This window comes from Hyla sarda, chromosome 6, assembly GCF_029499605.1.
Source record: "Hyla sarda isolate aHylSar1 chromosome 6, aHylSar1.hap1, whole genome shotgun sequence".
Lineage (NCBI taxonomy): Eukaryota > Metazoa > Chordata > Amphibia > Anura > Hylidae > Hyla > Hyla sarda.
The window spans coordinates 247,919,534-247,946,451 of NC_079194.1; the positions used below are offsets into that span (position 1 = coordinate 247,919,534).

The 26,918-nt window shown below is 44.3% G+C and overlaps 1 protein-coding gene across 1 annotated transcript in view; it reads left to right on the forward strand.

Moving 5' to 3' along the window:
• The window catches only part of LOC130276902 (mucin-2-like), a 379,260-nt gene that overhangs the window by 176,071 nt on the left and 176,271 nt on the right, over positions 1-26,918 (forward strand). Inside the window, exon 14 of the mRNA XM_056526896.1 lies at positions 24,281-24,427. Coding sequence (XP_056382871.1) covers positions 24,281-24,427 — 147 coding nt within the window. The remainder of the gene's footprint in view (positions 1-24,280; positions 24,428-26,918) is intronic.

The following is a 26,918-nucleotide window of genomic DNA, read 5'->3' on the forward strand; positions in this document are numbered from 1 at the left end:
ATTGACTTGCTCCCTGGGACCACGCCGCCCCGTGGCAGGATTTACCCTCTCTCCGCTCCTGAAACTGAGGCCATGACGGAATATATTCAGGAGAATCTCAAAAAGGTTTCATCAGGAAGTCTTCTTCTCCTGCTGGAGCAGGATTCTTCTTTGTTGCCAAGAAGGATGGGTCGCTACGCCCTTGTATTGACTACCGCGGGCTCAATAAGATCACCGTAAAGAACCGCTACCCTCTGCCACTCATCTCGGAACTCTTTGACCGGCTGCGCGGAGCAAAGATTTTTACCAAGCTTGACCTCAGGGGCGCGTACAATCTCATCAGAATTCGTGAAGGAGATGAGTGGAAAACTGCTTTTAACACTAGAGATGGTCACTTCGAATACCTGGTCATGCCATTCGGTCTTTGCAACGCCCCCACAGTTTTCCAAGACTTTGTTAATGAGATACCTGCGTGGTGGTCTATCTCAATGACATTCTAATCTTCTCCTCCAACCTAGAGGAACACCGCCTCCATGTTCGCCAAGTGCTCCAGCGCCTCCGAGTTAACCATCTCTATGCCAAAATTGAGAAATGCCTCTTTGAACGTACCTGTCTTCCTTTCCTAGGATATCTGGTCTCAGGACAGGGTCTTCAAATGGACCCCGATAAGCTCTCCGCAGTCTTGCATTGGCCACCCCCTCTGGACTTCGCTCTATCCAGCGCTTCCTCGGATTCGCTAATTACTACCGTCAGTTTATCCCCCACTTCTCCACTATCGTGGCCCCCATAGTGGCCTTGACCAAGAAAGATGCGAATCCGAGATCCTGGCCTTCCCAAGCAGAAGAAGCTTTTACTCGCCTTAAGGCCGCCTTCGCCTGCGCACCAGTCTTGACCAGGCCTGATCCTCTGAAGCCATTCTTCCTCGAGGTGGATGCCTCTTCAGTTGGAGCCGGAGCGGTTCTTCTTCAGAAAAATGCTAAAGGGAAAAACGTTACCTGCGTTTTTTTCTCTAAAACATTTTCACCTCCTGAAAAAAATTACGCTATTGGTGACCGAGAATTGCTGGCCATTAAAATGGCACTCGAGCAGTGGAGGCATCTCCTGGAAGGGTCTCTCCACCCGATCACCATCTACACTGACCACAAAAATCTGTCATACCTGCAGTCCGCCCAGCGTTTAAATCCTCGCCAGGCCAGGTGGTCATTGTTCTTCACTCGCTTTAATTTCCAGATACATTTTCGTCCTGCAGACAAGAATGTCAGGGCGGATGCCCTTTCTCGTTCCACTGATGCCACGGAGGCAGAAACCGCTCCTCAACACATCGTTTCCCCTGAGTGTCTGATCTCTGCTGATCCGGTTTCCCTGGCACCAGTTCCTCCAGGAAAAACCTTTGTCCCTCCACGTCTTCGCCTCCGGATTCTCAAATGGGGTCACTCCTCCCACCTGGCAGGTCACGCTGGAGTCAAAAAATCCACTCAGTTGATTGCCAGACACTATTGGTGGCCTTCCCTTGAAAAAGATGTAACTGACTTCGTACGCTCCTGTACTGTCTGCGCATGTGATAAAATTCCTCGCCAAAGACCCGCGGGCCTTCTTCTTCCTCTGCCAGTTCCCATTCAAGTCTCCATTCTTTGTGGTGTACGGCCGTCACCCACTTCCCCCCCTCCCTATCCCAACTTCGTCTGGAGTCCCTGCCGTAGATGATTTGACCTGGGACTTTTCCTCTATCTGGAAGGAAACTCGGAGGTCGCTCTCGCTGGCCTCCTCTCGTATGAAGAAACACGCGGACAAGAAGAGAAGAATTCCTCCTGTCTTTGCCCCTGGTGACAAAGTGTGGCTCTCTGCCAAATATATTCAGTTCCGTGTCCCTAGCTACAAGCTGGGTCCACGTTACCTCGGGCCATTCAGGGTCAAAAGTCAAATCAACCCTGTCTCTTACAAGCTTCATCTTCCTCCTTCTCTTCGTATTCCTAACTCCTTTCATGTTTCCCTCCTCAAGCCTCTCATTCTTAACCGCTTTTCTCCCAAGGTCACCGTTCCTGCTTCTGTCTCGGGCTCCTCTGACGTCTTCTCGGTTAAAGAGATTCTCGCTTCAAAGTTCGTCAGAGGTAAAAAAAAAAATTCTTGTTGATTGGGAGAATTGTGGCCCCGAGGAGAGGTCTTGGGAGCCAGAGGACAATATTCTAGACAAAGAACTCATCTACAGATTCCTCAGCTCCAAGAAGAGGGGGAGACCTAAGGGGGGGGTTACTGTCACGCCGAGCGCTCCGGGTGCCGCTGCCTTCCCGGAGCGCTCACGGCGTCCCTCTGGCTGCAGCGCTCCGGTCGGCATTGCTGACCGCGAGCGCTGCTCTCTGGTCCCCGGAGGGGACGCGATCCGAGGCACGGCTCGTGTCCGCCCTCGGATTGCGCCCCATCTCTCTCACCTCTCGCTCCCGTCTGCTTCCTCCCGGCGTGTGCGGTACCGCTCCCTAGGGCGCGCGCGCGCGCCGACTTGCTTAAATTTAAAGGGCCAGTGCAACACTAATTGGTGCCTGGCCCAATCACGCCCTAATGTATAAAAACACACTTCCCCTTCCTCTCCTCGCGGGATCTTGTTGCCTTGTGCCCTGAGAAAGCGTTTTACTGTGTCCCAAGCCTGTGTACCTAGACCAGTAACTGCTTAGAACCGATTCCCCAGTACGGCCCGCGTCATCGCCTCTCTGGTACAGGGGATCCACCTCCAGTGTCATCTCCAGCCGCTAGCCCGGATCCTGACAGTCGGTTGTGCGACTAAAATTTGGTCGCATAAATAGTCGCACAGACGTTGCGACTAAAATTTTGGCGCAATAACCGAGAAAAAGAGTCGGTTGGACTTTAGTAAATGAGGGCCACTGTGTGTGTGTATGTTCCAGCATCACGTCCAAACGGCTAAAGAAATTAACATGAAACTTGGCAGACCTGTTACTTATATGTCAACAACAAACATAGGATAGGAAATTCAACCCTTACTCACCCCTTTTTGCCATGGTCGGGGTTTTTGTTTAAAGTCCCATGCAAAAGTCTATGGGAAATATAAATAATTTCCAAACGGCTGGAGATATTTCTATAATACTTGGTCACATGTTACTTATATGTCCACTTAAAATATAAGATAATTAATTTAACCCTTAACTACCCCCATTTGTGAGGGTCAGGGTTTTTCTTTAAAGTCCCATGCAAATCAATGGGAAATGTATGTTCCCGCATAACTTCCGCACGGCTGGAGGTATTTCAATGATACCTGGTACACATATTACTTATATGTCAAATAAAAATATATGATAGTTAAATTAACCCTTACATACACCCTTATATAAAAGATGGGTTTTTGTTTCAAGTCCCATGCAAGTATATGGAACTTCCAGTACCTCACTCCACAAGCTCTGCATCTCCTGGTGAATGTGTCAGTCCGGCATGCAAGCCACACCCCATCTCAGAGACACACCCACATTTTTAACCCCCAGCCCTTTTATTATCTACCCTTTTTGTGTCTCCGTCTGGCTTGCAAATCACGCTTAGTCGCACAAAGCCACATCCCCTTCTATTTTCGGCTCACAATATCTTCATCAAAAATCAGCCTTGCCTGAACATAGGATATGTGAATGGGACATAAGGACGGGATATAAGTATAGCATATGAGGACGGGATATAAGGATGGGACATAAGGACATAATATGAGTTCGGGATATGAGGATGGGATATAAGGACAGTATATGAGCTGGGATTTGAGGATGGGATGTGAGTATGGGATATGAGGTCGGGATATGAAGACGGGATATGAGGTCAAGATAGGAGGATGGGAAATGAGGTCGGGATATGGGGTTTTTGTTTAAAGGAAATCTGTCATCAGAATCACCCGCACTAAACCTGTTAAACAGGCTTGTAGTGCGGGTGATCCTGATTAAAACGCTTCTTACCTGGTTAAAAATGGTCCAGCTGTTCTTCAGATATCTATATCTTTAGTTTTCTGTTATTCCCTGGCGTGGGACTCAGTGGGAGGTCTTATCATCTCGGACTCAGCTATACGTCATTCTAGCTGGGCGGAGCGGCCACCCGGCTCATGAATATTCATGAACTTATCCTCGTAGTCTAACTCCTTTTTCTAGGTCTGGTGGGGAGGGCCGCGCACGCGCCGCGTTCCGTACACCTGGAAGCGGCGTTCTCCCCCCGGCTTCACTCGAGCTGTGGCCCAATACAAGTAAGAAGACGGTCTGCATGAGTGAAAAGCGGGGGGGAAACGCCGCTTCCGGGTGTACGGAACGCGGCGCATGCGTGGCCCTCCCCACCAGACCTAGAAAAAGGAGTTAGACTATGAGGATAAGTTAATGAATATTCATGAGCCGGGCGGCCGCTCCACTTAAGGACCAGGGGTTTTTCCGTTTTTGCACTTTCATTTTTTCCTCCTTACCTTTAAAAAATCATAACTCTTTCAATTTTGCACCTTGAAATACATATGATGGCTTTTTTTTTTGTGCCACCAATTCTATTTTGTAATGACATCAGTAATTTTACCCAAAAATCTACGTCAAAACAAAAAAAAATCATTGTGCGACAAAATTGAAGAAAAAACATAATTTTGTATCTTTTGGGTGCTTCCGTTTCTACGCAGTACATTTTTCGGTAAAAATTTGACCTCATCTTTATTCTGTAGGTCCATACGATTAAAACGATACCCTACCTATATAGGTTAGATTTTGTTGTTCTTCTGGAAAAAAATAACTACATGTAGGAAAATGTATACATTTAAAATTGTCATCTTCTAACCCCTATAACTTAAAATTTTTTCACGTACAGGGCGGTACGAGGGCTATTTTTTTGCGCCATTATCTAAAGTTTTTAGCAGTACCATTTTTATATTGATCTGACTTTTTGATCGCTTTTTATAAAAAAAAATTTCATGATATAAAAAGTGACCAAAAACACGCTATTTTGCACTTTGGAATTTTTTTTGCGCAGACCCCATTGACCATGCGGTTTAATTAATAATATAATTTTATAATTTGGACATATCTGCATGCGGCGATACCACATATGTTTATTTTTATTTACACAGTTTTTTGTGTTTTTTTAAATGGGAAAAGGGGGGTGATTCAAACTTTTATTAGGGAAGGGGTTAAATGATCTTTATTAAAGGACATCTGCAGTGCTGGGCAAAAAAAACTTTTTTGTTTGAAGGACCTTTCCAACGATGTCTCCCCCGTCAAAATTGGCCCAGACGTTCTCCCGTTATCAGCACACGAATTACTGAGAAGTGAAAGTAAAACTACATCTCCCATCATGCCTTGTGCTTACTTCCTGTAAGCTGCTGCCCTCCCCCTGTTCTATCCCCCGAGCAAATTATAATATTGTAATGCCCACATCTCCCTCCCCTATGCATATACCCTCCCCTTCTGCTCATCTCCCCCTCCCCATGCTGGCTCCTGTCCAGTGATGAAGCAGGCTGCCTCTGTGCTCACTGTAGACAGACAGTCTGCATAGCTAGAATCAGCAGTGTCGGCACTGGAAAGTGGATAGTGAACGTAAAAATGGTAAAAAACATAATTGTTTGTCTATAAAATTGTCCTGATAGGGGTCCCTCCATCTTTTTCACAACTACAACTCCAAGCATGCCCAGTTATTTTTTATGCTGTGCGGGCATGCTGGGAATTGCAGTGGTGCCTCCAGCTGTTGCAGGACTACAAATCCCAGCATGCCCTGTCAGCTTTCTGCTGATCGTGCATGCTTGGATTTGCAGCGATGCCTCTAGCTCTTGCAAGACTGCAAATCTCAGCATGTGTGATCCAGTGTATACAGCAGACCTCGGTGTGTTATCGAGTGTTTACAGCAGAGCCGAGTGTGTGATTGAGTGTATACTGCAGAGCCGAGTGTGTTATCGAGTGTATACAGCAGAGCCGAGTGTGTGATTTAGTGTATACAGCAGAGCCGAGTGTGTGATCGAGTGTATAAAGCAGAGCCGAGTGTGCGATCATATGTATACAGCAGAGCCGAGTGTGTGATCGAGTGTATACAGCAGAGCCGAATGTGTGATCGACTGTATACAGCAGAGCCAAGTGTGTGATCGAGTGTATAAAGCAGGGCCGAGTGTGTGATCATATGTATACAGCAGAGCCGAGTGTGTGATCATATGTATACAGCAGAGCCGAGTGTGTGATTGTGTGTATACATCAGAGCCGAGTGTGTGATCGTGTGTATACAGAAGAGCTGAGTGTGTGATCGAGTGTATACAGGAGAGCCGAGTGTGATTGTGTGTATACAGCAGAGCGGAGTGTGTGTATACAGCAGAGCCGAGTGTGTGATCGGGTGCATACAGCAGAGCCGAGTGTGTGATTGTGTGTATACAGCAGAGCTGAGTGTGTGATCGAGTGTATACAGTAGAGCAGATGCTCTGCTGTATACACTGGATCACACACTTGGCTCTGCTGTATACACACAATCGCATACTCGGCTCCGCTGTATACACACAATCACACTCTGCTCTCCTGTATACACTCAATCACACAAGTAGTCTCCTGGGAGTTGTAGTTCACCAACACCTATATTGTATCTCTATAGTCTCCTGGGAGTTGTAGTTCACCAACTCCTCTATTGTATCAGTAGTCTCCTGGGATTTGTAGTTCACCAACACCTCTATTGTATCTCTGTAGTTTCCTGGGGGTTGTAGTTCACCAACACCTATATTGTATCTCAGTAGTCTCCTGGGAGTTGTAGTTCACCAACACCTCTATTATATCTCTGAAGTCTCCTGGGGGTTGTAGTTCACCAACTCCTCTATTGTATCAGTAGTCTCCTGGGAGTTGTAGTTCATACACCAGTGTTTCCCAACCAGGGTGCCTCCAGATGTTGCAAAACTACTACTACCAGCATTCCCTGGTTGGGAAACACTGGCATACACAAACACACACATAACAGGGACTACAACTCCCAGCATGTTTCATTCAGTAGTGTCCCCCCCTCACACATAGAAATCATCTCCAGTATGATATTTATTCCCTGTAGTCTATACACCACCAGCCCCTGCAGTGTAATGTCTCCTCACATATAGAAATCATCCCCAGCCCGTGCAGTGCAGTATGTCTCCTTCACACACACGTCCCCCCCCCCCTCCCTGCTCTGTGGTTTGCTCTGTGTTTCCCCCGTGAAAACTTGAAACCTCCCTTTGATAAGTGAGGTCCTGTGTAGACAGAGCAGGGGAGGGGAGGGGCTGTGTACGTCCTCATTCTCCCCCTGTCTTCTTGTATTATGCAGAGCTGTGCTACACTGTGTACTTGAATCTTACAGATAGGAGACTATAAAGAGATTACAGATAGGGGCGTTTCTGAGGCTGAGCCTATGGCTGCCTCAGAAAGTGCCCGCTTATGCATATGCATAAGCAGGGAGGACCTGACGGAGGCTAGGGGGAACACAAGCACTGCTGGGAGGAAGAGATCTCCGTCCCCAAGATGACAGCTGCAATGTAATGAATAGGGGACGGACGCAGGACTACTCGGCTATGCTGGCAACTCTAATATCTCAGAAACTGCATATAGGTAAATATAACTAATTGACTGAATTGTATAACTTTTGTTTGGGGAACATTTGGGCAGGGATTTTTGACCACTACAGTTGTCCTTTACCTTTTTTTCCACTTTTTTTTGCAATGTTATAGCTCCCATAGGGAGCTATAAGACTGCACACACTGATCTTTTACATTGATCAATTGTTTCTCATAGGAAACCAGTGATCAATGATTCTGCCGCTTGACTGCTCATGCCTGGATCTCAGGCACTGAGCAGTCATTCGGCGATCGGACAGCATGGAGGCAGGTAGGGATCCTCCGGCTGTCTTGTAAGCTGTTCAGGATGCCGCGATTTCGCCGTGGCGATCCCGAACAGCTCCCTGAGCTAACCGACATTGTTTTACTTTCACTTTAGACGCGGCATTCAACTTTGAACGCCGTGTCTAATGGGTTAATAGCGAATGGCACCTCAATCAGTGCCACGCTCTATTAGCCACGGGTCCCGGCCATTGTTAGAGGCCAGGCCCGACCCGCCATGATGTGGCCCCGCATTATAGAAAGGGAAAGGACCCAGGACGTACTGGTACGCCCTTGGTCCAAAACAGGTTACAAGTCCATGGGGAATAAATGTTACTGTATAACTTCCAAACGACTGGAGATATTTCGATAATACTTGGTCACATGTTACTTATATGTCCAATTAAAATATAGGATTGTTAATTTAACCCTTAACTCCCCCATTTGTGAGGGTCGGGGTTTTTGTTTAAAGTCCCATGCAAATCTGTGGAAAATGTATGTTCCCACATACCTTCCGTACGGCTGGAGATATTTCAATAATACCTGGTGCACATATTACTTATATGTCAAATAGAAAGATATGATAGTTAAACGGGTACTCCCGTGAAAACCTTTTTTCTTTTAAATCAACTGGTGGCTGAAAGTTAAACATATTTGTAAATTACTTCAATTAAAATATCTTAATCCTTCCTGTACTTATTAGCTGCTGAATACTACAGAGGAAATTCTTTTCTTTTTGGAATGCTCTCTGATGACATCACGACCACAGTTCTCTCTGCTGACGTTATTATAATAATAATAACGCTTTATTTATTGTTGTCCTTAGTGGGATTTGAACCCAAGTTCCCAGCACTGCAAGGCAGCAGTGCTAACCACTGAGCCACCATACTGCCCTTAGCATACATCTGCTATGCATGGTTGCTAAAATGGACAGAAATGTCAGCAGAGAGCACTGTGTTCATGATGTCATCAGTTTAATAGAAGTAATTTACAAATATGTTTAACTTTCTACCACCAGTTGATTTAAAAGAAAAAAGGTTTTCACTGGAGTACCCCTTTAAATTAACCCTAACATACACCCTTATATAAAAGATGGCTTTTTGTTTCAAATCCCATGCAAATATATGGGATTTCCAGTACCTCACTCCACAAGCTCCGCTCTGCATCTCCTGGTGAATGTGTCAGTCCGGCTTGCAAGCCATACTCCATCTCACAAAGACACACCCATATTTTTAAACCCCACCCCTTTTATTATCAACCCTTTTTGTGTATCGGTCTGGCTTGCAAATCACGCCCAGTCGCACAAAGCCACATCCCCTTCTATTTTCAGCTTACAATATCTTAATCACAAATCAGTCCCACCTGAGGACAGGATATGAGGATGGGATATAAGGATGGTATATGAGGACGGAATGTGAAGTCGGGTAGGAGGTCGAGATATGAGGACGGGATAGGAGGTCAGGATAGGAGGGCGAGATATGAGGTCAGTATATGAGGACGGGATATGAGGATGGGATATGAGGACAGGATATGATGTCGAGATAGGAGGATGGGATAGGCGGTCGAGATATGGAGACAGGATATGAGGTCGAGATTGGAGGTTGGGATAGGAGGGTGGGATATGAGGTTGAGCTATGAGGACGAGATATGGGATTGGGATATGACAACAATATATGAGGACGGGAAATGAAGTCAAAAGCTTCCTCCTTTGTTGATTTTCCTCCCCAACAAGGATTAGGAAGAAAAAAACGGGCAATGCCGGGTACTCAACTAGTTAGAGATAAATTAAAATACACAAAATTACAAATCTAGCATGCATGAAAATTATGTTTGGTAATGAGAATCCACAATACATGGAAGAAGTAGAGCAGGAAAAAACCCTCAGGTATGGCGCTGCAGACTCTTGTAGACAGATGAGGCGGATGCCAAAGGTAATAGGAAAGTCCTCAGCAGGACATTTTATTAAAAAACAATAAAATGGACAAGATTACGCGTTTCGGGAGGATCCCTCCCTTCCTCAGATCAGGATAAGGACAGTACAACAATAGCAGGTTTATATAGCCCAAAAATGGGCGCCAAAAACACATGGGAGGAGTAACAATCCAAACTTGAAAATCAAAGTACAGGAACAGAAACAGCACTTACATATAGTATACAGTATGAATATATATTAGGAAGCAATACAATTACAAATTGTGGTAATATAAGGTCAGGTTATGTGTTGGACCATGACTAGCAACTGCTGGAGAATCGCAGTGGGCCGGAAGCTGTCAGCCGCATCATGTGAACAGTGTAAACAAGGCACTTCCTGTGTGAGAAGCACGTCAATAGCAGTGAGCTCTGAAGCCGGGCTGGTTGCCCTGGACGCGTTGCTATGCTAGGAGGTCACATGGTCAGCTCTCTACCAATCAGCTCTGAATGTGGTTTCTCCTTACTTGTGAAGGCTGTGAGGATCGTACTGGCAGAGGACACTGACAGGCTCCTATTCAGTGTAAGCTGTGCGATTATTATCTATATGCAAATAGTGCTGTCAGGGGATACTAGCTGCCTGGTCAGTGTGGGCTGTGAGCTGTGTATATAAGGATCGTGCTGTCAGGGGATACTGACAGTCTCTTGGACACTTCAGGCTATGTGAATCATGTGAGGATCGCACTGTTAGTGCGATCCTCACATGATTCACATAGCCTGAAGTGTCCAAGAGACTGTCAGTATCCCCTGACAGCACGATCCTTATATACACAGCTCACAGCCCACACTGACCAGGCAGCTAGTATCCCCTGACAGCACTATTTGCATATAGATAATAATCGCACAGCTTACACTGAATAGGAGCCTGTCAGTGTCCTCTGCCAGTACGATCCTCACAGCCTTCACAAGTAAGGAGAAACCACATTCAGAGCTGATTGGTAGAGAGCTGACCATGTGACCTCCTAGCATAGCAACGCGTCCAGGGCAACCAGCCCGGCTTCAGAGCTCACTGCTATTGACGTGCTTCTCACACAGGAAGTGCCTTGTTTACACTGTTCACATGATGCGGCTGACAGCTTCCGGCCCACTGCGATTCTCCAGCAGTTGCTAGTCATGGTCCAACACATAACCTGACCTTATATTACCACAATTTGTAATTGTATTGCTTCCTAATATATATTCATACTGTATACTATATGTAAGTGCTGTTTCTGTTCCTGTACTTTGATTTTCAAGTTTGGATTGTTACTCCTCCCATGTGTTTTTGGCGCCCATTTTTGGGCTATATAAACCTGCTATTGTTGTACTGTCCTTATCCTGATCTGAGGAAGGGAGGGATCCTCCCGAAACGCGTAATCTTGTCCATTTTATTGTTTTTTAATAAAATGTCCTGCTGAGGACTTTCCTATTACCTTTGGCATCCGCCTCATCTGTCTACAAGAGTCTGCAGCGCCATACCTGAGGGTTTTTTCCTGCTCTACTTCTAACATTGACTCCCAGGACGACTTGTTTCCTCCTGCAACCCATCGGCATAGCAGCGACTCGTACCACAGTACCCAGATTATATTGTGGGTGATATGCTTTTTTGCATAGATCTCAAGGTGAGCGGCCATCTATAAGCCCCGTGGGGTTTCCCCCCCCCCACCCACCACCCGATCTATTGAGGGTAAATACACGAGGCGCCGTCCGTCGGTCCTTTCTTTTCTTTTCTCTACAGACAATACATGGAAGGTGTTAAAGGGGTATTCTGGGCAAAAACTTTTTCTTATATATCAAATGGTTCCGGAAAGTTAAACAGATTTGTAAATTACTTCTATTAAAAAATCTTAATCCTTCCAATAGTTATTAGCTTCTGAAGTTTTCTGTCTAACTGCTCAATGATGATGTCACGTCCCAGGAGCTGTGCATGTTGGGAAAATATGCCCATAGGAGCTGCACAGCTCCTGGGACACGAGTCATCAGAGAACAGTTAGACAGAAAACAACAACTCAACTTCAGAAGCTCATAACTATTGGAAGGATTAAGATTTTTTAATAGAAGTAATTTACAAATCTGTTTAACTTTCCGGAGCCAGTTGATATATAAAAAAAAGTTTTTGCCTGGAATACACCTTCAAGTGGCTAATATACACTGCTCAAAAAAAAAAAGGAACAGTATGATATCACATCCTAGATCTGAATGACTGAACTAATCATACTTTTGTCTTTACATAGCTGAATGTTGAACGTGATGGACTCTGGTCTTTTTTCAACCTTATGAACTATGTTACTAATGTGCTGACAACAAAATCACCCAAAAATTATTAATGGAAACCCATGGAGGTCTGGATATGGAGTCACACTCAAAATCAAAGTGGAAAACCACACTACAGGCTGATACAAATTTGATGTAATGTCCTTAAAACAAGTCAACATGAGGCTCAGTAGTGTGTGTGGCCTCCACATGCCCTTATGACCTCTCTACAACACCTGGGCATGCTCCTGATGAGGTGGCGGATGGTCTCCTGAGGGATGTCCTCCCAGACCTGAAATAAAGTATCCATCAACTCCTGGACAGTCTGTGGTGCAATGGAGTGAGAAATGATGTCCCAGATGTGCTCAAACGGATTCAGGTCTGGGGAACGGGCGGGCCAGTCCATAGCATCAATGCCTTCCTCTTGCAGGAACTGCTGACACACTCCAGCCACATGAGGTCTAGCATTGTCTTGCATTAGGAGGAACCCAGGGCCAACATGTGGTCTCACAAGGGATCTGAGGATCTCATCTAAGTACCAAATGGCAGTCAGGCTACCTCTGGCAAGCATATGGAGGGCTGTGTGGCCCCCAAAGAAAGGCCACACCACACGATTACTGACAAACTGGTCATGCTGGAGGATGTTGCAGGAAGCAGAATGTTCTCCACATCGTCTCCAGACTCTGTCACGTCTGTCACATGTGCTCAATGTGAACCTGCTTTCATCTGTGAAGAGCACAGTGCGCCAGTGGCGAATTTGCCAGTCTTGGTGTACTCTGGCAAATGTCAAACGTCCTGCACAGTGTTGTGCTGTAAGCACAACCCCCACTTGTGGATGTAGGGCCCTCATATCACCGTCATGGAGTCTGTTTCTGACCGTTTGAGTGGACACATGTACATTTGTGACCAGCTGGAGATAATTTTGCAGGACTATGGCAGTGCTCCTCCTGTTCCTCCTTGCACAAAGGCGGAGGTAGCGGTCCTGCTGCTGGGTTGTTGCCATCCTACAGCCTCCTCCACATCTCCTGATGTACTGGCCTGTCTCCTGGTAGGACCTCCATGCTCTGGACACTACACTGACAGACACAGCAAACCTTCTTGCCACAGCTCGCATTGATGTGCCATCCTGGATGATCTGCACTACCTGAGCCACTTGTGTGGGTTGTAGACTCTGTCTCTTGCTACCACAAGAGTAAAAGCACCGCCAGCATTCAAAAATGACTAAAATAGCAGCTAGGAAGCATAGGAACTGGGAAGTGGTCTGTGGCCACCACCTGCAGAATACTCCTTTATTGGGGGTGTCTTGCTAATTGCCTATAATTTCAGCATGTGAAATTGATTGTCAGTCAGTGTTTCCTGAGTGGACAGTGTGATTTCACAGAAGTGTGATAAACTTGGAGTTACATTGTGTTGTTTAAGTGTTCCCTTAATTTTTTTGGAGCAGTGCAGTAATAAAACTAGTGGGGTTTGCCAGTAATTTAAAGTGCCATGTCCATAACTAGATCTTAATTACAGGGAATATATTTATATTACTGAATAATACAGTTCCTATAGCATCAACATTACTTCCTACCCATAATCGGAAACGCCTTCGGACCCCTCCGACCTCGACTCACGTTTCGGTTCTTTTTCAAGAGGCCATGACATGTTTTTTTTATACAGGGTGGTTAATGGTGGAAATTAATTTACGGCCGTGTCCTTACCTTCGGCAGGTGTATGTCATATGCACGGCCTCTTGAAAAAGAACCGAAAGGTGCGTCGAGGTGGGAGGGGTGCGGTGGCATTTTGCATTATGGGTAAGCACTATGCTATATGGGGATTAGTCTAGCAGAAATTTATGTCCGCATTAGGGACCGTATTTTTCTAAAATATAAATTAAGATCCAAATATGGACATGGCACTTTAAATTACTGGCAACCCCCACTAGCTGTAATACTATCTTAGCCACTTAGCACCTTACTCCTATGTGCACTTTACATGTGTTGTGGATTCTTATTACCAAACATAATTTTCATGCGTGCTAGATTTTAAAAATTTTTAGGTGTATTTTGATTTATCTCTAATAAAAACTGTATTTTATGTAAAAGACTTTATTGACTCAGGTGTTTTTCAGGTATATAGCTTATATTTATTCTGTAGGTCCATACACTTAAAATGATACCCAACTTACATAGGTTTGATTTTGTTTTACTTCTTTTAAAAAATATATTTTTGTTAGAAAATTTGCATGTTTAAAACCCCTTAACCCCTTAAGGACTCAGGGTTTTTCCGTTTTTGCACTTTCGTTTTTTCCTCCTTACCTTTAAAAAATCATAACCCTTTCAATTTTCCACCTAAAAATCCATATTATGGCTTATTTTTTGCGTCGCCAATTCTACCTTGCAGTGACATTAGTCATTTTACCCAAAAATGCACGGCGAAACGGAAAAAAAAATCATTGTGCGACAAAATCGAAAAAAACACGCCATTTTGTAACTTTTGGGGGCTTCCGTTTCTACGCAGTGCATATTTCGGTAAAAATTACACCTTATCATAATTCTGTAGGTCCATACGGTTAAAATGATACCCTACTTATATAGGTTTGATTTTGTCGCACTTCTGGAAAAAATCATAACTACATGCAGGAAAATGTATACGTTTAAAAATGTAATCTTCTGACCCCTATAACTTTTTTATTTTTCCATGTACGGGGCGGTATGAGGACTCATTTTTTGCGCCGTGATCTGAAGTTTTTATTGGTATGATTTTTGTTTTGATCTGACTTTTTGATCACTTTTTATTCATTTTTTAATGTTATAAAAAGTTACCAAAATACGCTTTTTTGGACTTTGGAATTTTTTTGCGCGTACGCCATTGACCGTACGGCTTAATTAATGATATATTTTTATAGTTCGGACATTTATGCACGCGGCGATACCACATATGTTTATTTTTATTTTTTTTTACACTTTTATTTTTTTTATGGGAAAAGGGGGGTGATTCAAACTTTTATTAGGGAAGGGGTTAAATGACCTTTATTAACACTTTTTTTTACTTTTTTTTTGCAGTGTTATAGGTCCCATAGGGACCTATAACACTGCACACACTGATCTCTCATCCTGATCACAGGCGTGTATTAACACGCCTGTGATCAGCATTATCGGCGCTTGACTGCTCCTGCCTGGATCTCAGGCACGGAGCAGTCATTCGTCGATCGGACACCGAGGAGGCAGGTAAGAGCCCTCCCGGTGTCCGATCAGCTGTTCGGGACGCCGCGATTTCACCGCGGCGGTCCCGAACAGCCCGACTGAGCAGCCGGGATACTTTCAGTTTCACTTTAGAAGCGGCGGTCAGCTTTGACCGCCGCTTCTAAAGGGTTAATACCGCACATCGCCGGCCGTTGATTAGCGCCGGGACCCACGCGATATGATGCGGGATCGCGGCGCGATCCCGCTTCATATCGCGGGAGCCGGCGCAGGACGTAAATATACGTCCTGCGTCGTTAAGGGGTTAAGGACCCGGGGTTTTTCTGTTTTTGCATTTTCGTTTTTTCTCCTTACCTTTAAAAAATCATAACTCTTTCAATTTTGCACCAAAAAAACCCATATGATGGCTGATTTTGTGCACCACCAATTCTACTTTGTAATGACATCAGTCATTTTACCCAAAAATCTAGGGCGAAATGAAAAAAAAAAGATTTTGAGACAAAATTGAAAGAGAAACAGCATTTTGTAATTTTTGGGGCCTTCCGTTTCTACACAGTAAAAATGACACCTTCCCTTTATTCTGTAGGTCCTTACGATTAAAATGATACCCTACTTATATAGGTTTGATTTTGTCGTACTTCTGGAAAAAATCATAACTACATGCAGGAAAATTTATGTTTAAAATTGTCATCTTCTGACCCCTATAACTTTTTTATTTTTCCGAGTATGGGGCAGTATGAGGGCTCATTTTTTGCGTCGTGATCTGAAGTTTTAGCGCTACCATTTATGTATTCATAGGACTTATTGATCATTGATAATTTTTTCATGATATATAAAGTGACCAAAAAGACACTTTTGGACCTTGGAATTTTTTTTGCACGTACGCCATTGACCGTATGGTTTAATTAACAATATATTTTTATAATTCGGACATTTCCGCACGCGGCAATACCACATATGTTTACTTTTATTTACACAGTTTTTTTTTGTTTGTTTTTTATGGGAAAAGGGGGGTGATTCAAACTTTTATTAAGGAAGGGTTAAATGATCTTTATCCACGTTTTTTTAAAACTTTTGTTTTGCAGTGTTATAGCTCCCATAGGGGGCTCTAACACTGCACACACTGATCTTTTACATTGATCACTGGTTTCTCATAGGAAACCACTGATCGATGATTCTGCCGCTTGACTGCTCATGCCTGGATCTCAGGCACTGAGCAGTCATTCGGCGGTCAGACACCAGGAGGCAAGGTAATGGACCCTCCTGCTGTGTCACAGCTGTTCGGGAAGCCGCAATTTCGCGACGGACAACCCGTACAGCCACCTGAGCTAACCGGCAACTATTTACTTTCACTTCAGATGCGGCGTTCAACTTTGAACACCGCGTCTAAAGGGTTAATAGCCACGGATCCGACTCGCTATGACGTTATAGAATGGAGCGGACTCATATCGGTACGTCATGGGTCCTGTAGGGGTTAAAAGTGTCCTTTTCCAACCCCTAAATCTTTTAAATATTTTTGTATACATGATATGTGTGAGGGCTCATTTTTTAATCACTTTTTATAAAAAATGTTTTAGGGTATACAAAGTACAGTTCTTAAGGGGTTAAATAAAATAGAGTAAACCCAGGGACAGCCCAATACATTGTTCTGCCTGGGTCCAAGAGTGAAATGCTGCCCCCCCCCCCCCCCCAAAAAAAAAAAAAAAAAACATCAGGTAGGTAGCATTTCCCCCACATTAAGTAGGTAGCAGTTTCCCCACATTAGTTAGCATAGTTTCCCCCACTTTAGGTAGCATAGTCTCCCAACATTAGGTAACAGTTGTCCCACATTAGGTAGCAGTTTTCCCACATCAGGTAGTAGTTTTCCAGCATCCCAGACCGACGATTAGCGGCAATTCCAGGCCAATCGGGTCTCCAGTGACCCGGAAAAAAAAGGGTGATAGGTGCCGTCAGGTGCCGATAGGTGGTGACCATGGCGGACATTTTGAAGTCCGTTATTTTGATTCCAACTTTTGTTTTTTCAATAGGAAGAGGGTCATGTGACACATCAGACTTATTGGGAATTTCACAAGAAAAACAATGATGTGCTTGGCTTTAACGGAACTTTATTCTTTCATGAGTTATTTACAAGTTTCTGACCACTTATTAAATGTGTTCAATGTGCTGCCCATTGTGTTGGATTGTCAATGCAACCCTCTTCTCCCACTCTTCACACACTGATAGCAACACCTCAGGAGAAATGCTAGCACAGGCTTTCAGTATCCGTAGTCTCAGGTGCTGCACATCTTGTATCTTCACAGCATAGACAATTACCTTCAGATGACCCCAAAGATAAAAGTCTAAGGGGTTCTGATCGGGAGACCTTGGGTGCCATTCAACTGGCCCATGACAACCAATCCACTTTCCATGAAACTGTTCATCTAGGAATGCTCGGACCTGACACCCATAATGTGGTGGTGCACCATCTTGCTATGGGTGTCAGGTCCGAGCATTCCTAGATGAACAGTTTCCTGGAAAGTGGATTGGTCGTCATGGGCCAATTGAATGGCTCCCAAGGTCTCCTGATCTGACCCCCTTAGACTTTTATCTTTGGGGTCATCTGAAGGCAATTGTCTATGCTCTGAAGATATGAGATGTGCAGCACCTGAAACTATGGATACTGGAAGCCTGTGCTAGCATTTCTCCTGCGGTGTTGCTATCAGTGTGTGAAGAGTGGGAGAAGAGGGTTGCATTGACAATCCAACACAATGGGCAGCACATTGAACACATTTTATAAGTGGTCAGAAACTTGTAAATAACTCATGAAAGAATAAAGTTACGTTAAAACCAAGCACATCATTGCTTTTCTTGTGAAATTCCCAATAAGTTTGATGTGTCACATGACCCTCTTCCTATTGAAAAAACAAAAGTTGGATTCAAAATGGCGGACTTCAAAATGGCCGCCATGGTCATCACCCATCTTAAAAAGTTTCCCCCCCTCACATATACTAATGTGCCACAAACAGGAAGTTATTATCACCAACCATTCCCATTTTATTAAGGTGTTTCCATTTAAACGGCCCACCCTGTAGTTTCGCAACAGCTGAAGGGACAACTACAACTCCCAGCATGCACTTTGGCTGTCTGTGCATGCTTGGAGTTAAAGTTATGCAACAGCTGGAGGCACATTTTTTTCTATGAAAAAGTGTGCCTCCTGCTGTTTCATAACTACAACTGTCAGCATGCATGTACAGCCAAAGGGCATGCTGGGAGTTGTAGTGTGCCTCCAGCTGTTGCATAACTACAACTGCCAGCATGCCATAAGGCTGCCCGTGCATGCTGAGAGTTGTACTTTTGGAACAGCTGAAGGCACACTGGTTGCGAAACAGTGTGAGTTTGGTAACTCAGTGTTTCACAACCGGTGTGCCTCCAGCTGTTGCAAAACTACAACTCCCAGCGGCGTGCACTGACAGACCATACCTGCTGGGTGTTGTAGTTTTGCAACAGCTGTAGGCACACTGGTTGCGAAACACTGAGTTAAGTAACAAACTCTCAGCGTTTTGCAAACAGTGGGCCTCCAGCTGTGGCATAACTATAACTCCCAGCCAGTGGCGTTGCTAGGGTTGGTGTCACCCGGTGCGGTAGAAAATGGTGTCACCCCATACCTCCCCCCCCCCCCCCCCCCCGAGTAAGTTTTTAGCCTGTTGTGACAGACACCACTGTTGTAGCGCATTGTGAGAAATTCCAGTATAATAATCAGATATACCAGTTGCCTCAGAATGGGAAAGTGTTAAAGAAGTTTTCACCATTTAAATATACAGCTCCCAGAATTACTTAAAGGGGTACTCCACTGGAAAATATTTACTTTTATATCAACTGGTGCCAGGAAGTTAAACAGATTTTTAAATTACTTCTATTTAAAATCTTAATCCTTACAGTACTTATAAGCTGTTGTATTCTCCACAGGAAGTTGTGTAGTTCTTTCCAGTCTGTCCACAGTGCTCTGTCTGTCCATGTTAGGAACTGTCCAGAGCAGGAGAGGTTTGCAATGGGGATTTGATCCTACTATGGACAGTTCTTGACATGGACAGAGGTGTCAGCACAGAGCACTGTGGTCAGACAGAAAATAAATTAAAAAAGAAAAGAACTTCCTGTGAATCACGTATACAGCAGCTAATAAGTACTGGAAGGATTAAGATTTTTAAGTAGAAGTAATTTATAAATCTGTTTAACTTTGTAGCACCAGTTGATTAAAAAACATTTTTTCCAGTAGAGTACCCCTTTATGCAGTGGTGAGGTTATGCTGGGAGTTGTAGTTTCACTCATCATAACTGTAGAACTGACAAGTGACTCCAGCTCTGATAGGACATAGTGAGGAGAATGTACAACGATATCAGTGACTACAGGTGACATCTTCTCTATAGTGAGGAGAATGTACAATGATATCAGTGACTACAGGTGACGTCTTCTCTATAGTCTTCCCTTATCTAATTCAGATAGTACATACCGCCTGGTCCAGCTAAAACTTCTGTCTGCAGAATGTGACGCCCAGACGTCTCCTCACTATGTCAGCGCATTCTCATCCTCTATATGAAAACAATAATTATTATAAACCTGCCAGACACTGTATCCTCTAAATATAATACTACTATACACTATACTCTTTGATTATAAACCTTCCATACACCGTACCCACTGAATATAATACTACCACACACTGTACATTCTAAATATAATACCAACATATACTGTACCCTCTGAATATAAATCTGCCACATACTGTACCCCTGAATATAATACCGCCACACACAGTACCCACTGAATATAATACTACCACATACTGTACATTCTGAATATAATACCATCACATACTGTACACTCTGAATATAAATCTGCCACATACTGTACCCCTGAACATAATACCGCCACACACTGTACCCTCTGAATATAATACTACCACACACTGTACATTATGAATATAATACCATCACATACTGTACCCTCTGAATATAAATCTACCACATACTGTACCCTCTGAATATAAATCTGGTGGTGTTGCTAGTTGATGATGGGGGTGCTAGTACTGGGGAGGTGTTGCTGGAAGATGATGAGGGTGCTACTGGCCATCCCCCCTGGCAGTATCACCCCCATCGTCCATCGGCAGGATCATCCTCCTGGCAGGAGCACCCCCATCATCCACCATCAGGATCTGCTGATGGAGGTGCTGCTGCTGGGGGGGTTGCTGGTGGATGATGAGGGTGCTACTGCCAGGGGGGGGGGAGCATTAGGTAGGCAGCAGTTCCCCCACTTAAGGTAGGTAGCAGTTCCCCCACATTAGGTAGGTAGCAGTTCTCCACATTAGGTAGGTAGCAGTTCCCCCACATTAGGTAGGTAGCAGTTTCCCCACATTAGGTAGCATAGATTCCCCACATTTGGTACCAGTTACCCCACATTAGGTAGTAATTTCCCCACATTAAGTAGCACAGATTCCACACATTAGGTAGCACAAATTCCACACATTAGGTAGCACAGATTCCACCTATTAGGTAGAAGTTTCCCCACATTAGGTAGCACAGAATCCCCACATTAGGTAGCAGTTTTCCCACATTATGTAGCAGCCTTCGCACATTAGGTAGCAATTTTCCAACATTAGGTAGCAGTTTCCCCACATTAGGTAGCATAGATTCCCCACATTTGGTAGTAGTTTCCCCCCATTAGGCCGCAGGTTCCCTTGCATGTTCCCCACAATAAGTCAAAGTCTCCCCACATTAGATCGCTGGTTCAAACAAACCCCCCCTTCCCCCACACAAAAAAAACACACACACACAACATAGACACACACACACACACAGATAGATAGAGAGAGACACACACACACACAGTCAGAGAGACACACACTCACAGAGAGACACACACAGAGTCACACAAAGACAGAGAGTCACACAAAGACAGAGAGTCACACACAGACAGAGATTGCGACAGACACACACAGTCACACACACACAGAGACACACACTCACAGACACACACACAGTCACACACAGACAGAGAGAGACAGACACTCACTCACCCATCCAGCGCAGCGCTCCTTCTCTCCGGTCGCTCTGCGAGTGACGTCACGTCCTCCTGCGCCGGCCCTGCGGAGGGACGTCGGACCGGCGCAACAGAAGACGTGGGGGCGCAGGCCGCTTCACTGTGCAGGTGACGGGGGGGGGGGGTGCTAGTACATAGACGCAACAAGTGAGGACCGGGGGGAATGCTCTTACAGAGGCAGCGCAAGTGGGGGCCGTGGGGGGCTGCTAGTATGGAGACAGGCAGCGCAACTGAGGACCGGCGGCGTACCTGGTGTCACCCCATCAGGATGGTGTCACCCGGTGCGGGCCGCACCCCCCGCACCCCGGTCGCAACGCCACTGCTCCCAGCATGCACAGAAAGCCAAAGGGGATGCTGAGATTTGTAGTTTTGCAACAGCTGGAGGATATTTTTTTAAGCGCAACAGTAATAGAAAAGTATGTTATCATGGATATCATTTTAATCGTATTGACCCAAAGAATAAATAACACATGTCATTTTTTACTGTAAATTGTACGGCGTGAAAATGAAACCTTCCAAAATAAGCAAAATTGCGGTTTTCTTTTTAATTTCCCCACACAAATTGTATTTTTTTGGTTGAATACATTTTATGGTAAAGTGAGTGATGATGTTACAACGAACAACTGGTCGTGCAAAAAACAAGCCCTCATACTAGTCTGTGGATGAAAATATAAAAGAGTTATGATTTTTTGAAGGCGAATAGAAAAAAACGAAAATGAAAAATAAAATTGTCTGCGTACTTAAGGCCCAAATGGGCTGCGTCCTTCAGGGGTTACACAGTTACACCACCCCCAAGTAAAAATGAAAATTGTCTCCTATGTTACTGTTTCCAAAACTGAGCCTCCAGCTGTTGGAAAACAACAACTTCCAGTATTTCCAGACTGCCATTGACTGCCATGCTGGGAGTTTTGCAACAGCTGGAGGCACCCTGTTTGGGATGGCTGAGGGCACAGGGGTGGCTGATTTTACAGTGGTTCTGACATAAAGGCAAAAAATGAAATACCCACATGTGACCCCATTTTGGAAACAATACCACTCATGGAACGTAACAAGGGGTATAGTGAGCTTTAACACCCCACAGGGGTTTGACGAATTTTCGTTAAAGTTGGATGTGAAAATGCTGGTGTTACCATAAATTTTTCATTGTCACAAGGGAAAATAGGAAAAAAATAACAAAATATTTGCAACCCCATTTCTTCTGAGTATGGCAATACCCCATATGTGGATGTTAAGTGCTCTGTGGGTGCACTACAATGCTCAGAAGAGAAGGAGCTCCATTGGGCTTTTAGAGAGAGAATGTGTCTGGAATTGATGGCCATGTGTGTTGACAAAGCCCTCATGGTGCAAGAACAGTGTAACCCCCCCACATGTGACCCAATTTGGGAAACTACACCCCTCACAAGGTAATAAGGGGTGCAATGAGCATTAGCAGAGCAATTAACATCCACATATGGGGTATTTAATATTGTTACAAATTTTGGGAGGCTTTTTCTAATTTTTCATTTTCACATCCAACTTTAGTGGAAATTTGTGAAACACCTGTGGGGTGTAAAGGGTCACTGTACCCCTTGTTACTTGACTTGAGGAGTGTAGTTTCCAAAATAGTATGCCATGTGTTTATTTTTTTTTTTGCTGTTCTGGCACCATGGGGGCTTCCTAAATGTGACATACCCCCAAACCATTTCAGCAAAATTCACTCTCTAAAATCCCATTGTCGCTCCTTCCCTTCTGAGTCCCCAAGTGCACCCACAGAACACTTTACATCTACAGATTAGGTATTTCCTTACTCGAGAGAAATTGGGTTATACATTTTAGGGGATTTCGAATTTTCTCCTCCACTTTGCTGCTATTCCTGTGAAACACCTAAAGGGTTTACAAACATTCTGAATGTCATTTTGTATACTTTTAGGGGTGAAGTTTTTATAATGGGGTCATTTATGGGGTATTTCTAATATGAAGGCCCTTCAAATCCACTTTAAAACTGAACTGGTCCCTGAAAAAATCGGATTTTGAAAATGTTGTGAAAAATTGGAACATTGCTGCTGAACTTTGAAGTCCTCTACTGTCTTCCAAAATTAAACACATGTCAACTTTATGAGGCAAATATAAAGTAGACATATTTTATATGTGAATCAATATATAATTTATTTGATATGTCTATTTTCCTTACAAGCAGAGAGCTTCAAAAATAGAAAAATGCGAAATGTTAAAATTTTTCATGAAATTTGGGAATTTTTCACTAAGAAATGATGCAAGTATCGACAAAAATTTACGACTACTATAAAGTAGAATATGTCACGAAAAAATTATCTCCAAATCAGAATAAATATGGAAAGCATCCCAGAGTTATTAATGCTTAAAGTGACAGTGGTGAGATGTGCAAAAAATGCTCTGGTCCTTAAGGTCATAATGGGCCATGGCCACTTTAGAACAGTGAGCAGCAGCAGCGGCGCCGTAGCAGGGTCGGCCCGACCATGGACCCAGGTAGCACCAAAAAAAGGGGGGGGGGGGCAGCAAAGTGCCGCCCCTGAAAATGTGCTGCGGGACTATGGTCCCGCCAGGTCCCATGGTAGGGCCGGACCTAAGCGTAAACCATTACATACAGAAAAAGAAATTCCTTACATACAAGTCGAAAGCTGGAAGCTGTAAATCATGTTCAAAGAATATATTAGGGTCTTGTACAGCATAGACAGTGTACAACAAACATAAAATATTAATAATATAATTTTGTGTTATATTAATTTTGATGCCTCAGTAATATGTTATCACTGGCAGCCTTAGTTGGGCTGTCTGCCATCCCACCAGTTCTACAAAAGATAGTTGTTGATGAAAAGCTGTACATATGCTGTAGCCTACTTAAAGATGATACTCCATCTTCTTGACACCTAGTGAAGGAAGGTGCAGAATGGAGAAGGTGGGTATCTATCTAGTAGTAGACTGTAGTAAAAATATGCAATTTCTAAGTGTGTTATTTATAGCCAAATGACGGAAAACATGTCTTTACTTAATGATTTTAACTTTTTGTCGTAAGCTTGCAATTGCGAGTATGAAGGACAAGTGCTGAAAATTGGTGAAGTAATCCATATCTACGATGGCTTTGGTGGCTGCAAAAAAGTGTTTTGTGGATTAAATGGAACAACTGAAACTCCATGTTATACAACAACAGAACCAAGTACAGGTAACTATTTAACCTTTTAAAACTTTACATTATGTTGATTTACCTTTATTTGTAGCCACATAGTTGTGGTTTTGGTACAGTTCCATAGTCACATCTTTAGATTTTGTAGTAGTATATTCACACTAGAAAGATTTATTGCAGCCATCTCTGCATGTAAGGATAAACTAGTTAATCTGAATTGGGTTGTTTTGGTAAAAAAAAATTATGTTCACATGGTGGACATTCTGCAGACAGCGAGCATCAGCAGAACATGCCAGCGCCAACTCCAAAATGAGCCATTTCCATAGATGGCAATGCATTTCCGAGCAGCATTCACAGAAAGAATAGATACCATAATGGATGTACCACCATATGCACAGTGCAGAAGAACCTCATTGAAATTGGTGCTGCAGTGGAATATCCATGCAGATTTTTAATTTTTTTGCAAACTTTCTGCCATGTGAACATGACCTTAAGATGAAATGGGGAAAACACAGAGACATCTGCAGCCAATTTTCTGTGTTTAAATACTGTATATACTCGAGTATAAGCCGACCCGAATATAAGCCGAGGCCCCTAATTTCACCCCAAAAACCCAGGAAAAGTTATTGACTCGACTATAAGCCTAGGGTGGGAACTACATCATCCCCCCTGTCATCATCCAGACCCCCGTCATTAACACCCTCATCATCATCACCCTGTCATCATCCCCCTTCATCATCACCCCCTTCATCATCCCCCCTTCATCATCACCGCCTGTCATCATCCCACCCCCCCTTCATCATTACTGCCTGTCATCATCCCACACCCCCCCTTCATCATCACCGCCTGTCATCATCTCCTTGTCATCATCTCCTTGTCATCATCCCCTTGTCATCATCCCACCCCCCCCTTCATCATCACCACATGTCATCAGCCCACCTCCCCCCTTCATCATTACCACATGTCATCAGCCCACCTCCCCCCTTCATCATCACCACATGTCATCAGCCCACCCCCCCCCCTTCATCATCACCGCTTGTCAATGTCTGATTTCACAGTGGTCTTCAACCTGCGGACCTCCAGATGTTTCAAAACTACAACTCCCAGCAAGCCCGGGCAGCCATCGGCTGTCCGGGCTTGCTGGGAGTTGTAGTTTTGAAACATCTGGATGTCCGCAGGTTGAAGACCACTGCGGCCTTCGACATCATCCAGCCCCCCCTCTCACCCCCTTTAGTTTTGTACTTACCTCTGCTCGGCAGGACGTTAGGGTGCGCTGGTCCGGGCCATCTGTGCTGCAGGGACCGTCCGGTGGGGAGGGATAGTCGTTCCGGGCTGTCCATCTTCACTGGGGGGGCCTCTTCTCTGCGCTTCGGGCCCGAAATAGAGACGTTGCCTTGATGACGACGCACAGGGACGTTGCTCATGAACGTCCCTTTGCGTCGTCGTCAAGGCAACGTGACTATTCCGTGGCCGGGCCCGAAGCGCGGAGAAGAGGCGCCCCCGGTGAAGATGGACAGCCCGCAATGACTATTCCTCCCACCGAACGGTCCTGCAGCACAGATGGCCCGGACCAGCGCACCCTAACGTCCCACCGAGCGGAGGTGAGTACAAAACTAAAGGGGGTGAGGGGGGGGGTCCTGGATGATGACGAAGGCCACAGTGGTCTTCAACCTGCGGACCTCCAGATGTTTCAAAACTACAACTCCCAGCAAGCCCGGACAGCCGATGGCTGCCCGGACTTGCTGGGAGTTGTAGTTTTGAAACATCTGGAGGTCCGCAGGTTGAAGACCACTGAGGGCGGAGAGTTCACTCGAGTATAAGCCGATGGGGGTGTTTTCAGCACGAAAAATTGTGCTGAAAAACTCGGCTCATACTCGAGTATATACGGTATACTGTACTTGTGAATTAAAAATATGAACAGTCAAGGAACTTTGCCCTTTAAGTCCTTCTTTAGCTTAACCAATATTTAATTCACATAAATGATTATATAGTTGTGCATATATTTGATTTCTTTTTTTACTTCCTAATGTTTGATGTACATTCAAGAGAAGTATTGTATGCAGTGTATTGTACAAGCATTCAAGTAAGCATATGTTTTGCATATTGATTGCTTGTACTACAAGTCCTCTTGTGGGCATAAAAAGGTAAGGTTTTTAAGTATAAAAGAAAGCAAGAAGGTAAAGGGTTTATCACAACTCATCTGCTTTATTATTCAGACAGTTTTATGGATTTCAACTTAAACTACACAGTTCCAGATAATTTCTGAAAGTTTGTTCTGTTGCTTTGTGCCACTTATATTGTTGTCTGACTTTTTACCAATTTAGAGCAATCTAAGCAATCCACTTAGATTGTTTTGGCAAAAAACACTCCAAAAAACGCCAAATCTGCCACACACATTTTTTTTTAGTAAAAAAGGCCATGGCCAGATGTTAGTCACAAGTCACTACGGAATCACAAAATGCTATAACCACTTGCCATTTTTGGTGTTTTTTCACTTCTCTTTTTCTGCTTTTTTGGGCTCAGCGGGCGA